Source organism: Hippoglossus hippoglossus, chromosome 23 (assembly GCF_009819705.1).
Source record: "Hippoglossus hippoglossus isolate fHipHip1 chromosome 23, fHipHip1.pri, whole genome shotgun sequence".
Lineage (NCBI taxonomy): Eukaryota > Metazoa > Chordata > Actinopteri > Pleuronectiformes > Pleuronectidae > Hippoglossus > Hippoglossus hippoglossus.
The window spans coordinates 15,696,388-15,710,075 of NC_047173.1; the positions used below are offsets into that span (position 1 = coordinate 15,696,388).

The window sequence follows — 13,688 nt, forward strand, 5'->3', positions numbered from 1 at the left end:
TACCAGTTTTCTCTATTTGTTTAAACTCGGAGTACAAATACTCTGTTACAGTACTTAAAGGTTCAGTGTGTAGGATCTAGTGACATCTAGTGGTGAAGTGTCATGTTGCAGCTGAGTACCCCTCACCTCACCCTCCTCTTCCAAACATGACAGAGAACCTGTGGAAACCTTCAGTTGTCATAAAAACGCTTATTTGTTTATGTTATTGTATTGGTGACTTTATGCAAGAAAAACATATCTACTATACTTTATATATTCATAATTAATTCAGCAAAACACTAACCTTATAACATGAGTCTTTAAAAATCTGAGCCTGTACAATGCACTTGAATGCATCACAAAGTAAAACATGCTGCATCAGCTGAAGTGAAGCTCTAAGCCTGATGCAGTAGAAATACATGTAAAAAACTACACTCACAAATATACGACATGTAAAGTGTAGTTTATACATGTATTTATACAACATCAGGCTCAGAGTGGATGTGAATCTCTGAGCCTGATGCAGTATAAATACTTTTAAAAACTACACTCACAAATATAGGAATGAAAAGTGTGTACATAGGAAACAATAGAAAAACGTATTGATATTAAATCCAGTTTTCTCCATTAATATCAACACTTTGTTTACATTGAAACTTCAATGACCTTATTGAGCTGGTTACATAGCAGCTGCTGCAGTAGCAGAGGTGACCATCAGGTGGCAGCGTGTTGGTGGTAAATCATTATTTAGCTGCTTGTATAGAAGTTGATGCAATTTGTTGTTTTCATTTCACACAAGAGTAAAAATTAAGACTGAGCCTCCTGCATTCAAAATCCCACTTTAGGAATATACTCAAATATCAATAATAATATCATCTGAATATAAAATTCAATCAAATAAATCTAGTGGTTTAAATAATATTTTACTAAAATGTGGATTAAGAGGAAATACAGTAGAAGTACTTGAGTCAACGTGTGTAATCCTGAGGGGCTTTAAAGTGGAGCTGCAGCTGCTTCGGGTCCAACAAGTGCAAAATCCCACAAAACATATCAAATAACCCACCAAACCAGTTTCCTAAGCCCCCGGCCACTGGAGCCTGTGAAACACGAGGGCGCTCCAATATCAGAGAAAACCTCAAGACACATCGAACACTTCCAGAATGGTTTTTTATTTCAAGTGGGAAAATGCAGGAGGAGGCTGACATGTAGACGAGAAAAGACGGGGAGGGTGGAGGTGGACATCAGGCCGCTCAGAGTCTCATGGCATCTTCACGCGAAACACAAAAGTTACAGATTGTCCCTCACATGCCAGAAGATCAGCCTCCTCTTTCCTCACACACTCACAGGTGTTTGACTTTAAACCTCACAGCAGCAAACATTCACTAAATTCAAGCCGCGCACACTTCAGTGTCACGAACAAGGTGTTGTGACGTTTGTGTCCCTGAAAACACAAAGAAAACAGGACTGCTTCAGTCTTCATGAATCGTTTCTGCGTCACTGTGAATAGGATTGTGAATGTGTGTCCACTTTACTGTTACGACCCACAGAGACATGAAATGAGGCATTGAAGACATTAGACGTAACATTCCACCATCTCTTCTTGCACTTTGTGTGTCTGCCTCTAATAACTAAGGTCGGCTGAGATCAACATTCTGCTGTATGAGCTGTTCAGACAGAAAAGGCTAGATTTTTTTCATTTTTGCAAAAACAATTTTTTGTATTGGAGGGTTTCCTAAACACATAACAATCTAGGCCAAAAAATAGTTTATCATAATTAAATGTGAAATAATGTCAAAAACCATGAGTCAATGTCCGCATCGTGGTCTTGGTAAAGTTCGACCCAATGTTAGTCTTAGGAAACTATCCAAAGTACCAACTACACTGTTAGAAAGCAACTTATTAGCCATTATTACTTTATATAAATAATAATTTTGAGGAATTTTTTTGAGTATCTCTCTGATTTATTCTTTGAACCTACAACTTCAGAAGAATTAACACAAAGTAAAACCAACAAATAAATTACGTTTGTATTTCAGATACAAGTTTTATGAGTTCAGATAAAAGAAGTCTTTGTTGATTCCCGGGGGAATTTACTCAACAGTAATTAAAATCAGCCCCACATTTACCAGCTGCAGGATTAAAGTAATGTACAAAGGAATTCATGAGTTATAATAATTTAATGATATTTTAACAGATTCATAAAGGTCTTTTCTGCTCATATGGAAACTTTTGCTGAGTGAATTGCCACCTTGGATCTTTATTTTTCTTTCTTTCTGTCTGAACAAACCGTCAGAATCACCACTCGTGTCTCAGAGTATTATTATTATGAGTCTTTCACTCCTTCACCACAAATATCTTTTCAACATCGACAGTTCTGACACTTGTTTTCTTACAATCTTTGTTTTCACATCTACCGATCGACTGTCACCAAGTAATCTGTCGACATTCTGTTCTTCTGACCTCAACACTGTCAAGTCTGGATTTTGTTTTAGTGGTTCAGGTACCTGAGTTTTAACAGCATGAGAGCAGTAAGAATTGTGGGTAATGTACAGTAACATGGACGGATGAGTAATAGAGAGTGAAATTTAAATATCTCATCACCAGGTAGAGTTAAGATGTAACACAGCAGACGCATCGATAAAAGACACCCGACGACCGGACATTAACACAGTCTCTGCTCAGTGCTCGGATAAAGCAGTAAAGTTTCATTTCAGTCCTTCTCCGGTGTTCGTCTGTCGCATTCCTCCTCTTCGTCCTCCTCCTCCTCGTCCTCCTCCCCGTCGTCTCCAAACGTCTGCTCCTCCATTTTGACGCGCGAGTGTGAGCGTGCCGCCACCTGAGCGGCGAGGGCGGAGCTGAAACTCAGAGCCTCGGAGCCGTGGATCTCCGCCAGTCTGTCCATCAAGGAGACGGCGGTGACTTTGGGCTTCAGGAGACAGTCCAGGCCGTTCTGGGACTCCGCCCCCTCCTCCAGGAGCCCGTCGTACTGGTGAAGCTCGGACCCTCCTCCTCCTCCTCTGTTGCAGACCGGACTCACTCCCGACTCCTCGTCCTCTCCCTTCGAACCACAGCTGAACTCCATCACCGGCTCCATGGAGGGGTCAGGACTCACCCTGTCTGTTTCTTCCCCATCGCTTCTCTGCTCTGAGATGTGGTTTCCCTCCTCATCGCCGGTTTCTGCCGATCCTACAGAAGTCGGAGCATCTGGTGGGTTGGTGGCAGGATCTGAATCTTCAGTGCAAGCTGAAAGCGCCACAGCAGCTGCAAGACGAAGAAAGACAAACAGGATTTAGGGATCGAATCGTATACTGATTTATGATTTTGACTTGTGGATTATTTTATCGTCCTGAGTATCAGCAGAAAGACGGATGGCAGATAAACACCAATGCAGACCTTGGTCATTGAAGAGCAGCTGCTTCCTCTTCATCCTCTCCCCCTCTGATGCACGGAAGCCCAGGACAGCCTTCAGCTCCGACAGGACGCGACGAGACTCCTCCCTCTCACGGCGCTGACGCTCCCGTTCCTCCGGTGACAAAATGTCGGACCAAGACCCTCTGCCTTCACCGTCAGAGTCTGAGTCGGACACGTAGGCCTCCCACTCCTGGTCGAACCAAACAGTGCAACAGGGCGACGACATGAGGAGAAGATAGAGGGAAAAGGTGTTGAGCGTCAAATTGAAACAACGTGTACAAAAATATTAACTGTTATGACAGACATTTTGTGTAAACAGAGAAAGACAATGAGAGATATCAGGTGAAAGGAGGAGATTTGATCCTACCAGCTCCTCTGGCACAGGGTCTCTGTCCAGGATCAAGGGGTACGACGGAGGAGGAGCAGGAATCTCAGTCACAGGAGTTCCACACTGCTCCTGACCTTCAGCATTACCTGCAGAGATTGTGTAAACTTAAATTTCTGCAATAAAATCACCACAACAGCTCGGCCATGCAGTTTGGTCACTGTGTTGAAGGTCACGGCCTGTTTTCTCGTCCTACATTCTGGAGGAGCGACTTCCTCCATGACGGGCAACAGACTTGAGTCATGGTAAAGGAAGTAGGAAGTCTGTTAAAAATAGGACGACAGTAAATATGGAAACAATATGTGACTAAAGAGGGTGTTGTGTATATGTTGCGTAGCACCGTGAGGAGCAGGGAATGATGAGTAAAGAACCGACAAGTATGTGGTCATAATGTCAGCTTCACATAGAAAGCTGCCATGACACTATAGCAGGTCACAACCTGAAGGAAACAGCAGCATGTTGCTGACTTTATGGCATAAATAGACATTTTTATTTTTACTAAAATATATTCACTGTATTAGTGATTGTTACTTATCAAGAGTACTTTTAAAAGTCTTTTTAAAAGTACGATTTAGTTTCAAAACGCATCATTGTCGCTACGGTAACGCCTGCCGTCCACACTAGCCTGGAGTTTTCGAGCGCCTAAAACTGAGAAGTTAGGAAACGCCGCTGGCCCCGACTTAGTTTGATTGAGCTTGTGTCTGCTCACCCGAACAGGCGTTGGCCCGTCTCAGCATGCGCGCCACCTGGTTGACGCTGTCCTCCCAGCAGCCCGTGCTGGCCTGCATGTGCGGCTGCAGCTGGTGCAGCCGGTCGTTGAGGTCCTGGTAGCCGTCGCACGACAGCTCCGTCAGCTCCTTGGAAACCATCAGTTTCTCCAGGTCGTCCTCCAGGATGATCATCCTGACGACGTCGGACACAGAGGAGGAAGAGCGGTGTCAACAGCGAGGGAAAATTATCTAACAACTTTAAGTGGTAAATACTTTTAATACAGATGTTTCCTGACACACTGTGGAAGCGCTGCAGTTCTTTTGACTTTTAATTCATATATTTTCAGTACAACACTCAAACCTAATGTACTATGTCCTTATGCACATTCCTTTACAATGTACTATTCTTGTGTTGCTGGTGCAGTGACCCAGTTTCACCATACTCATTATTAAAGTCTCATTTGATCTTAATGGAGGTGTAGAATGAGGCCAGTCAGAGGGTGTGTGTGTGTGTGTGTGTGTGTGTGTGTGTGTGTGTGTGTGTGTGTGTGTGTGTGTGTGTGTGTGTGTGTGTGTGTGTGTGTGTGTGTGTGTGTGTGTGTGTGTCTCACTCGCTGAGCAGGGCCTTGAGGTGCAGCTGAAGGCTTCGGATGGACGTGTGCAGGGTGTTGAGCTCTCGGCACTTCTCCCTGGCTCGCCCGGTCTTGTCGGAGCCCGTCGACCTCGGCTGGGTTTCAAAGTGTCGGTGGAAGTCGTAGCTGCGCTGCACTTCGTAGAGGCAGCCGGCCAGGGCGAGATGCAGGGGCTCAGTTACCGCGGCGATAGAGAGGTGCAGGGGAGATGGAGGAAGAGGGGGGGGTTCTCCTTTGAGCGCGCCCTCTTCTGGCTCCTCTATTCGTCGTGGGGACAGCAGAAGGGCCATTCGGCGGAAACATTCAGAGCTTTGTCCCACCCACAGCTGGTACAGCATCTGCAGGAGAACAAACCAACAAACACCTGTCGTCATAATTCCCAGCACTGCTCTTTTTTCTCTTTTACATAATCTTTGAGCTGTTGCCGCCTCAAGCCTCTTTACCTCAGGTCAGTGCATGAATACACTTGTCAAACTATCACCTTCCTCAAAGCTCTGAATCAGAGAGGAAAGTAGAGCCAAAACAGACACTGAGCACAACGATGGACAACAGAGAAGTGGATCAGGTGGATTTACGAGTTACGAGTGGCTTGAGAAGTTTCCATCGGCATTTTGATCCTTTTCTAGTGGTGAAAAATGAAAACCATTGGAACAAACATGTAGTCAAGCAAGAAAATCAAGTGAAAACTAAATAAAAAGTTCACTATATTCTTGTCCTGTCATTAAAGGAACGTCCTGTAGAACAGTGCACGCCTGACCTTCATCTTTCTGACTTGTGCTACCTCCCTGCACCACCTCCTCTCGATTCTCCAGGTTTAAACCTGCTGGATTTACCTTCAGGGCAGGCAGGCTGTAGTCGTCCGTCAGCTCCTGCGCCTGCTCGTCACCCAGGTGCTCGATTCCCAGGCCGAGGCCCAGCTCCTTCAGAGGCACCGCAGACACATAGTTGGTCACGTTATCGATCTCAGAGTTGAGAGGAAACGTTTGCAGGGGTTAAGGACGCACCACACGTCTATGAAAACAATGACCATCTGTAGAGAGTTACATATTCCTCCATTTCAATTAATGTATATCTTATCAAGAGTTGTTTTGTATACGCCTGTAAATGGCTCTAGATATCAACTTTGAAAGGAGGACCTGGGATTCTGCTTATTAATGGCATTTAATCTAAAAATAAATATAAAACAATGTGATATACGAGAAAGGATATGCCTTGAGCATGTGACAGGTGGCCCTACGCGAGGCTCTGAAGGCTGAGCGGAGGGCCCGGTAGAGAGCCTTCCTCAGTCCAATCAGCTGCTGGCCACGCGGCACCGCCCCTGGACCCGCCCTGCTAAAGGAGCCTGCCGCACTCACCCTGTCGAGCAAACTTGACAAGTGAAATGTGATACAACTGTGGAGACGTCCCAGAGAGGCAGGGGGGCACACACAACACTGAACACCACATCACTAAATAACAGACGTTTGCTACGCGACAAAACAAAACACGGAGACAATTCAGACTTGAACACTACACAGGAATGTCACACTACTCAGCTATTTGACTATTAATTACATCAATTTTCTTGGGAGAGTTAGATGATAAGATTGATACCGCTCTCCGTGGTGCTACACAGCCGATTAGCTCAACATTATTATCCTCATTATAGTTTTTTTCAATTAATCGATTGTTTAGACTTAAAAAAAAAACAAAATATTTTTTTGTTGTGATATAGAAAAACTAGAGATCCTCTCATGTGATTAAAAAACTAATTCTTTAAATCACTTAGTGTCCTTGGTACAATACCAGATTAACAAAGATTTTCTGTGATGTTAAAGCTGAACAGACAAATAAGATCTACTCTAACATAAATAATTGAACTGCTTGAGACTCGCTACCTGCGGAGGTTAATTAACACACTGTCGACAAAGGAGGGAGATAATTGAGCAGGCTCAGCTGGAGATATGAATTCACATGATCATTATGTGTTTGATTGACAGGCAGGTGGACGTGAGAAGAGCACACTTACAGGGTGAATCCTCTGGAGATGACCTCGGTCTCCTGCACCAGACGCAGGGCTTTACGAGACAGGCCCGTCAGAGTCTTGCCGTTGTGGACCATAGTCTGGAGCTGTGTGACGCGGGCGTGGATGGCCCTCTGCACACGGCCCCGTCTCCAGAGCGTGATCCCCCTCAGCCCCACCCAGCCCAGCAGGGCCAGGCTCCAGGGGGCCACAGCCAGAGACCAGAGGCCCTCGGACACGGAGCAAAGACCCATCAGCACCGCGGCAAGGCCAACCAGCCCCGCCATGTCCCTGCGAGAGGGAGAGACAAGAACTCTGATCAGCGACACAGGAATTGGCTGAGAAAATACTTTAATGTAAAATTTAACATAATACTTTTTGGGGAAATAAAGGTTTCCCAAAGAATGATTATACTACAAGAGGTATTGATTCATTTTTGAGGCTGTAGGTTCACTTTGTACTGGTGTTGTATTGGAAAGCATTATATTCTCTGGTGATCCAATTATCTTGCCCATCCGCTGTGCACATGTGTTTCTCCCTTCCACCAACGTACCAGAGGGAGGGCCTGGCGATGAAGCTCGGTCTGGGCAGGGTGCTCGCTCGGCTGGGTGAGCCGGAGAGCGAGGAGGCGAGGGTGAGCAGGCTCGGGTCCAACAGCTCAATCAGCTCCACGTCCTCCTGCAGCAGCACGTCCTGGTCCAGAATGCACCTCACCGAGTACTGGCCGAACACGCAGTCCTGCAAGATGGAGGGGGAAAAGAAACACCTTTCAAAATAAAAGTATGCGAAGGTGGTGGTTTTAGTGTCAGCATTGTTTTCTACCTACCAGCTGCTGCTCCAGCTTATGGGATGCAGCTGCCTGGTGCATCGGGCTCCATCTCCACACGGCCTCAGCCAACCTCCACAACCGTCCTCCCTGCAAAACACACAGGGGAGACGTTATAATGCAGTCAATTAAGTAAATGCTCCAATGCAGCACTTTCAATAAGCCCCAGTGGATCTGACAATTTGAAATATATTCCATATCAAAACACTAAGTAATACACCTGCAAGTCCAACCATCATTTTGTCTTGCTCCCACGAACCACGAGTGCATTTCCCAGTAATCACACACAACCAATAACAAGTGAGTAACACTCGCTCACGGTCAAAAGGAGTTTCCCAGGAGACAAACTCTTTCAGCCAACAACAACAAGTGCAATGTGTGTTTGTAAAAACTCACTCCTGGGTCTTATATAGCAGGACAGAAAAAACACACCCTGGTTTCACTTTGGTGGATTTCTGCTTTGGAATTATAACTGAGTGTTTACATTTTCAGCATCAATAAAAACTCAAATTTTGATCCCTTTTTAAATACATGGTTGTCAGAGAGGGAAGAGAGGTTTTAGTTCCAGAAAAAGAAACACGTTTGTTCGCATTTCACTGGAGACACTACACAGAAACACACACTTGTTCTATTCCCAGCACCGGGGGAGTCCCTGTGTAAACACACTGAAACATTCAATCGCCACAGAGCGTCACATTTTAAGTGCACTGACATTTCAGCGTAGAACAAAACTCTCAGGCTTTTTCAAAAATGCTGCAAAAACGTTTTTTCTTCCAACTGCTGAGAGCACACAAAATATTCCTAACCCGTGTAAAGCCTAATCATGAATAGGATCTAATGTAATCTGCTTAAGTGTGTGTGTGTGTGTGTGTGTGTGTGTGTGGCATCACTGAAGTTCTTTGTTTAGACTAATTCTGAAAGATGTTTGTGTCGAGGCTGTAAAAATAACACACGCGTCCGTTCTTATCAGTTAAGAGTTTAAAAACAGAGAAATCCTGCATAACAACATCCTGTGGAACGTGCACGTGTGCGACGTGTTTGTTTGTGAGACAGATGCATTGGGGGGGTTATTGATCCAGACTGGGACATCTGCACCATGACCCTTTCCTGGAGGGTAAAACACAAGTTGTTAGTCTAACAGATGCGGTCAGATTGATTATTGATCAGAGACTGAGCACCAGGGCTGGACATTCACACAACCCTGGTCATCGGTCTCAGCCAACAATGTGTGTGTGAGTGTGTGAGTGTGTATGTGTACACACACCCACACAGCAGTTAATATCCTGAGCCACTCATCAGTATTCTACTGGTGTCACAGGGAGCAGTGGTCTGACTGTTACTGTGTGAGACAGTGAACACACAACACTGGATCTCACTTATGATAACACGTATGTGATTCCAGTTTGCCCAGTTACAGTTTCTTGTGGACAATCTGACATACTGATTAAAAACATTAAAACCATTTCTCCCATGTACAGTTAAGATCCTTAAATTTGCCTGAACATCATTACACAGTTGTAAAACTGGCAAATCCGGTTTTACAGTTTCACGGCTGCACATTATTTTCCCAATTAACACACTAAGAGTTTGACCTATAAACCCACCACACTTTCCTGAAGACGAAAGTGACAACTACAGATTTCTAGTTTTGTTCAGGCAGCAAATAAAACCCCCCAGAGATATTCAGTTTAATATATTTAATGTCTACATTTTCTGTCAATATGCCACTTTATTGTTTCAGCTCTAGCCTGGAACAGATGAGATTAAAAGCAATTCTCCACTTGACGGCTAGGATGACTTATTTGCTTAAGCAACATAACCACAGAGCAAGAACCAAACCAGGGAAATATGGTAATAAAATATGTAAAAGAAACATCTGAATTGACCTCACAGCACCGAGGCATGTTTCATGTTGCCAAATACACATTCTGTACGAGAAAGATCCCTCTCATACCTGACTGCAAGAGACACCTTTAATTTTCAGGCGATAAAATTGGGTAAATACAATTTAACACTAGATTCCAGAGGCTTTTACTCACATTTATACCTGAGACTATATTAAAGTGCTTTATGTTCACAACAGGGTACAAGGTAAGAGGGTCAATGAGAGCGGGAAACAGATTTCTCATCCATTCATGTGATGTGTGAGGATTCAAGCCAAAACTTCAGGAATAAAGCAACTTCTTTATTTTATTGTATTAGAAGATAAATGTGCACGACCTCCACAATATCAGGTCAAGGACAGACTGCCACACATACTGTACATACCAGACAAGCTCACACAGAGAGGCCCTTTGCTGTTAACCACAACTAAACTGTGGCTTATCAGCGTGAACATGATGTTCGTCTCGGAGCCGACTTTCTCTGAGCTCCAGGAAACTGGTCGTGGAGGGATGAGCCATACGCTTTCCTGTTTCATCTGAAACCCCCCCCCGTCGACTCATTAGAACAACAGCAAACCAGAGAGGAAGCGTGACACGTACGGAAAGTTCCTGAATGAAGGAAACACAACGCTGTTTCCCGTTGCAAGAGGAGGAAGATGAGGGGGAGGGAACCAGGGAGAGGATGAGGGTCATGTGTTCCTCAGCTTTTCAGGACACGTTTCTCAAACTTCAGTCGTCAATGGTTTAATAGGATTAATGCAAGTGGCATTAAAAGTGAACCGTTATAATCCTTTTTGAGTGCAGAGAAGAAGTGTATTAAAAAACAGGCGCACACATGTGAATTTCCGTAGAACACTCACACAGAGTGTATAAGAGGAATGACGTCAGAGGGAAAGCAGAGCGAGTCTCAGTAATCACATTTGTCCTATCGCTTCTAATATTGGCACAACAGCCGGAGAGAGAGAGAGAGAGAGAGAGAGAGAGAGAGAGAGAGAGAGAGAGAGAGAGAGAGAGAGAGAGAGAGGGGGGGGGGGGGGGGGGGGGGGGGGGGGATGCAACACAGGAAAAGGTTCTCTTCCCAATCACAGAGTCAAGAACATGCAACACAGAATACCTGTATGTGTGTGAAGGGATTCCTCCCAGCCATGTCTGCCCAACACTCTCCGACTGAAGTGACGCATGTAAACCAGTGTGCATAACTGGGGGTGATTCTGTGCCAGTGTGTGTGATTGTTGTGAGTCAATAGTCAAATTAATTACTTTCTGTCTGACTGCACAAGTCAAACAGAGACACAGAGACACACAGACAGACAGACACACAGACAGACAGACACACACACTGACCCAGGTCAGCGATGCAGATCATTTGAATTGAAAGTAATCGAGGTTCGATAATGATGGAGACAGAGGTGGACCCGTCATTTGAGGTAGTTCTTGTCACACTGATGTATGGTCATATGTTTTAATTACTTATTTGATGATTGACAGCTGAGACTGACTCGCGATTGATCGGGTGTGTGTATCGGCGAGACTTTGCTACCACGGCTCCACCCCCCCAACACAACTGCAAAAACTCCGGCACCATATTACATCATCAAGATGGCAGCGTTCCTGTCTGGGATGTTTTGGCTTCAGTTCTGAAAAGTGGGTGGAGGTGGAGATGCGTCATCTATGTCAATTTACAGTCCTTAGTTGCAACTAATAATCATTTTAATCATCTAACTTATGTGTTTGAATTTGTTTTGTGATCAAGTCTCTTTATGGCTGCAAATTTCCCTCTGTGACAATAAACAGAGATGAATTAAGATTGATGCGTCCATTAAATAAGCTGGAGATCTGGAGAACGGCAGCGATGAGGCCATGTGTGACATTCGACATGTGTCAGTGATGGAGGAAACTCACGGAGGTTCTCTGTGGCGGGGGGAGGTCTCCCTCTGGTCCTCCATATTCCTCCTCCTGCGATGCCGTCGGACATGCCTCGAAGTCTGTGTGGCCTAGATCGTGCAGGTACTGGAAGAGAGGAGAGTTCTGCAAAGAGAGAGAGAGAGAGAGAGAGAGAGAGAGAGAGAGAGAGAGAGACAGTCAGACACCTTGTAGAAGCAGCTGAGGAATGATGGAGGAGACGGGTAAAAAAAAAAGCGCCAGATGGAAGGAGGCAGAAGAGAATGCAGGTGATTAGGTCATCGGTTTCATGCAGGTCGAGCTATCACACAACCGGATTGTTCTCTAGTTTTTCGCAGGAGTCCTAAAGCGCCGCCGATTCTCTGAGCTGTCGACTTTCCCCTCAGGATTGATCAGATAAAGTTGAGGGGGCTCCACCCTCACCCACAGCGCCCCTCTCTGCAGCTTACTTTCTCTTTCTATAAGGGAGGGATGCTGTAAAGCCAAATCTGTCAACTCATGCAAATGTCCCGGCTGTGTTCTCAGCCTCAGCATCCACACAGGCGATGCAGCTTCTCGCCCCTGGACAGAAAAACAGCTCAGACATCCGCCGTGAGGAGAACAGAGGAGGACAAACTGCACCATGGTCGGATTAGTGCCAAAAAAAAGATGTCTGAGCATCTGTCTCCGAGCATCTGTGTCTGCAGCATCTGTGTCTGCAGCCTGTTGTGCTGCACATCTGCACAGTCACAGGCAAAACAACGAGAAGCTACTCACATGCATTGTCACACGAAGCCGCAGCTCATGTTGTCACCACCCAGATGTGTCAGTGTTAGTGTGTGAGTGAGTGTGTGTGTATGTGTTTCCGGAACCGACGCATTGGGTCTGATCCACCTCCTCCTCCTCCTCCTCCTCCAGCAACTGGTCTAACAATCACGAAACACCGACAACAATGAACCGTGTGGCCGAGCTGAGCCTCCCTCATGACCGGCAAAGCTCCTTGGCAGCTCCGCGGTCCGTCTCCGGCCAAATCGGTGGATTTGTTCCGCGCTGACAAAGCGGGGCGGCTGCTTCTGGCGGAGCTAGCATGCCCGTTAGCCCGTTAGCTCGCTAAGCTAAGCTAAGCTAGCTGCCGCAAACACACCGAGCGCCATGACATCGCAATAAAAAGTTTGCAGGTGTTTTTTAAAAAAAAAATGTAAATAACGACACTAACCTCGAAAACCACGTCTTCATCGAACTCCTCAGTCATTGCTCTGCGCCATCTACCCGCAGCCCGTCCAGCATGATGGGGGTTGTAGGCGGCGGCGGTCGGAGGCAGCAGCCGCTTGGAAGTTAGGAGCAGTTCAGCCGGTGGCTAAAAGTCCGGGTCCAAAAAACTACATATCCCATGATGCTCGTCCTCAACAACCGTCGCTCCGACTGTGTCAGAGCGCCTCAAGCGGCCACGAGAGGGAACAGCAACTAAAATGTACAGTTTCAATTCAATGGCCAGATCAATTCAGTCAATCAATCCAATAATCAATAGTAATTTTTCCCAATCAAAATTAGAGGACTTCCTGCTTTTCCTCGTCAGATTGAATCTTTTTAGATTAATGCAAACTGAATATTGAGAAGAAATCTGAAGGTGAAGGTTAGTTTGACCAAAGTAGTGTTGAGATGTCAGAGACAAAATGTATTAATATTATTTGACATAAATCACACACTCCCTCCCTCTTGCTTATAGCATTTTCTGTATTTAATTTTGTTTCCTATTTTTATATTGTTCATCTTCATACTTGCACAAATACACCACAGCACATCTGTTGTATATGTGTAAACCTGCTTGGCAATAAAACCAGATTCTGTAAATATGAATAAGAAAAATGTGTGCATTATACTACTTATGGGTGTGTACTACAATACAATAGCTGAGTGGTGTTATAATAAGTTAAAGTTAACATAAACAGTGGAGATATCTGTGTATTTTATTTACTTATT

General features: G+C 45.1%; 1 protein-coding gene across 3 annotated transcripts; it reads right to left on the minus strand.

Moving 5' to 3' along the window:
• Positions 1 to 1,333: 1,333 nt before the first annotated feature.
• vezt (vezatin, adherens junctions transmembrane protein) lies at positions 1,334 to 13,084 on the minus strand. Of its 3 annotated transcripts, none has more exons than XM_034577921.1 (12): positions 12,925 to 13,084; positions 11,730 to 11,855; positions 7,946 to 8,035; positions 7,673 to 7,857; positions 7,126 to 7,410; positions 6,327 to 6,473; positions 5,951 to 6,098; positions 5,097 to 5,455; positions 4,485 to 4,678; positions 3,758 to 3,864; positions 3,373 to 3,580; positions 1,334 to 3,240 (listed from the first exon to the last, which is right to left on the minus strand). In XM_034577921.1, the coding sequence occupies exons 1-12, from the start codon at positions 12,958 to 12,960 to the stop codon at positions 2,690 to 2,692; spliced, it is 2,436 nt and encodes an 811-aa protein (XP_034433812.1). In that variant the 5' UTR covers positions 12,961 to 13,084; the 3' UTR covers positions 1,334 to 2,689. The 3 variants fall into 3 exon arrangements, with proteins under 3 accessions (XP_034433812.1, XP_034433811.1, XP_034433813.1); XM_034577920.1 differs by having other exon boundaries at positions 6,327 to 6,485; XM_034577922.1 differs by lacking the exon at positions 12,925 to 13,084 and adding an exon at positions 12,486 to 12,859 and having other exon boundaries at positions 6,327 to 6,485.
• Positions 13,085 to 13,688: the final 604 nt, after the last annotated feature.

Excerpts from the sequence above, each read along its gene's own strand:
- vezt (XM_034577920.1), bottom strand. The coding sequence starts at position 12,960 with ATGACTGAGGAGTTCGATGAAGACGTGGTTTTCGAG. Across the intron at positions 8,036-11,729 it reads CCCCGCCACAGAGAACCTCC|GGAGGACGGTTGTGGAGGTT; the intron begins GTGAGTTTCCTC and ends TGTGTTTTGCAG. Across the intron at positions 3,865-4,484 it reads ACGGGCCAACGCCTGTTCGG|GTAATGCTGAAGGTCAGGAG; the intron begins GTGAGCAGACAC and ends CAATCTCTGCAG.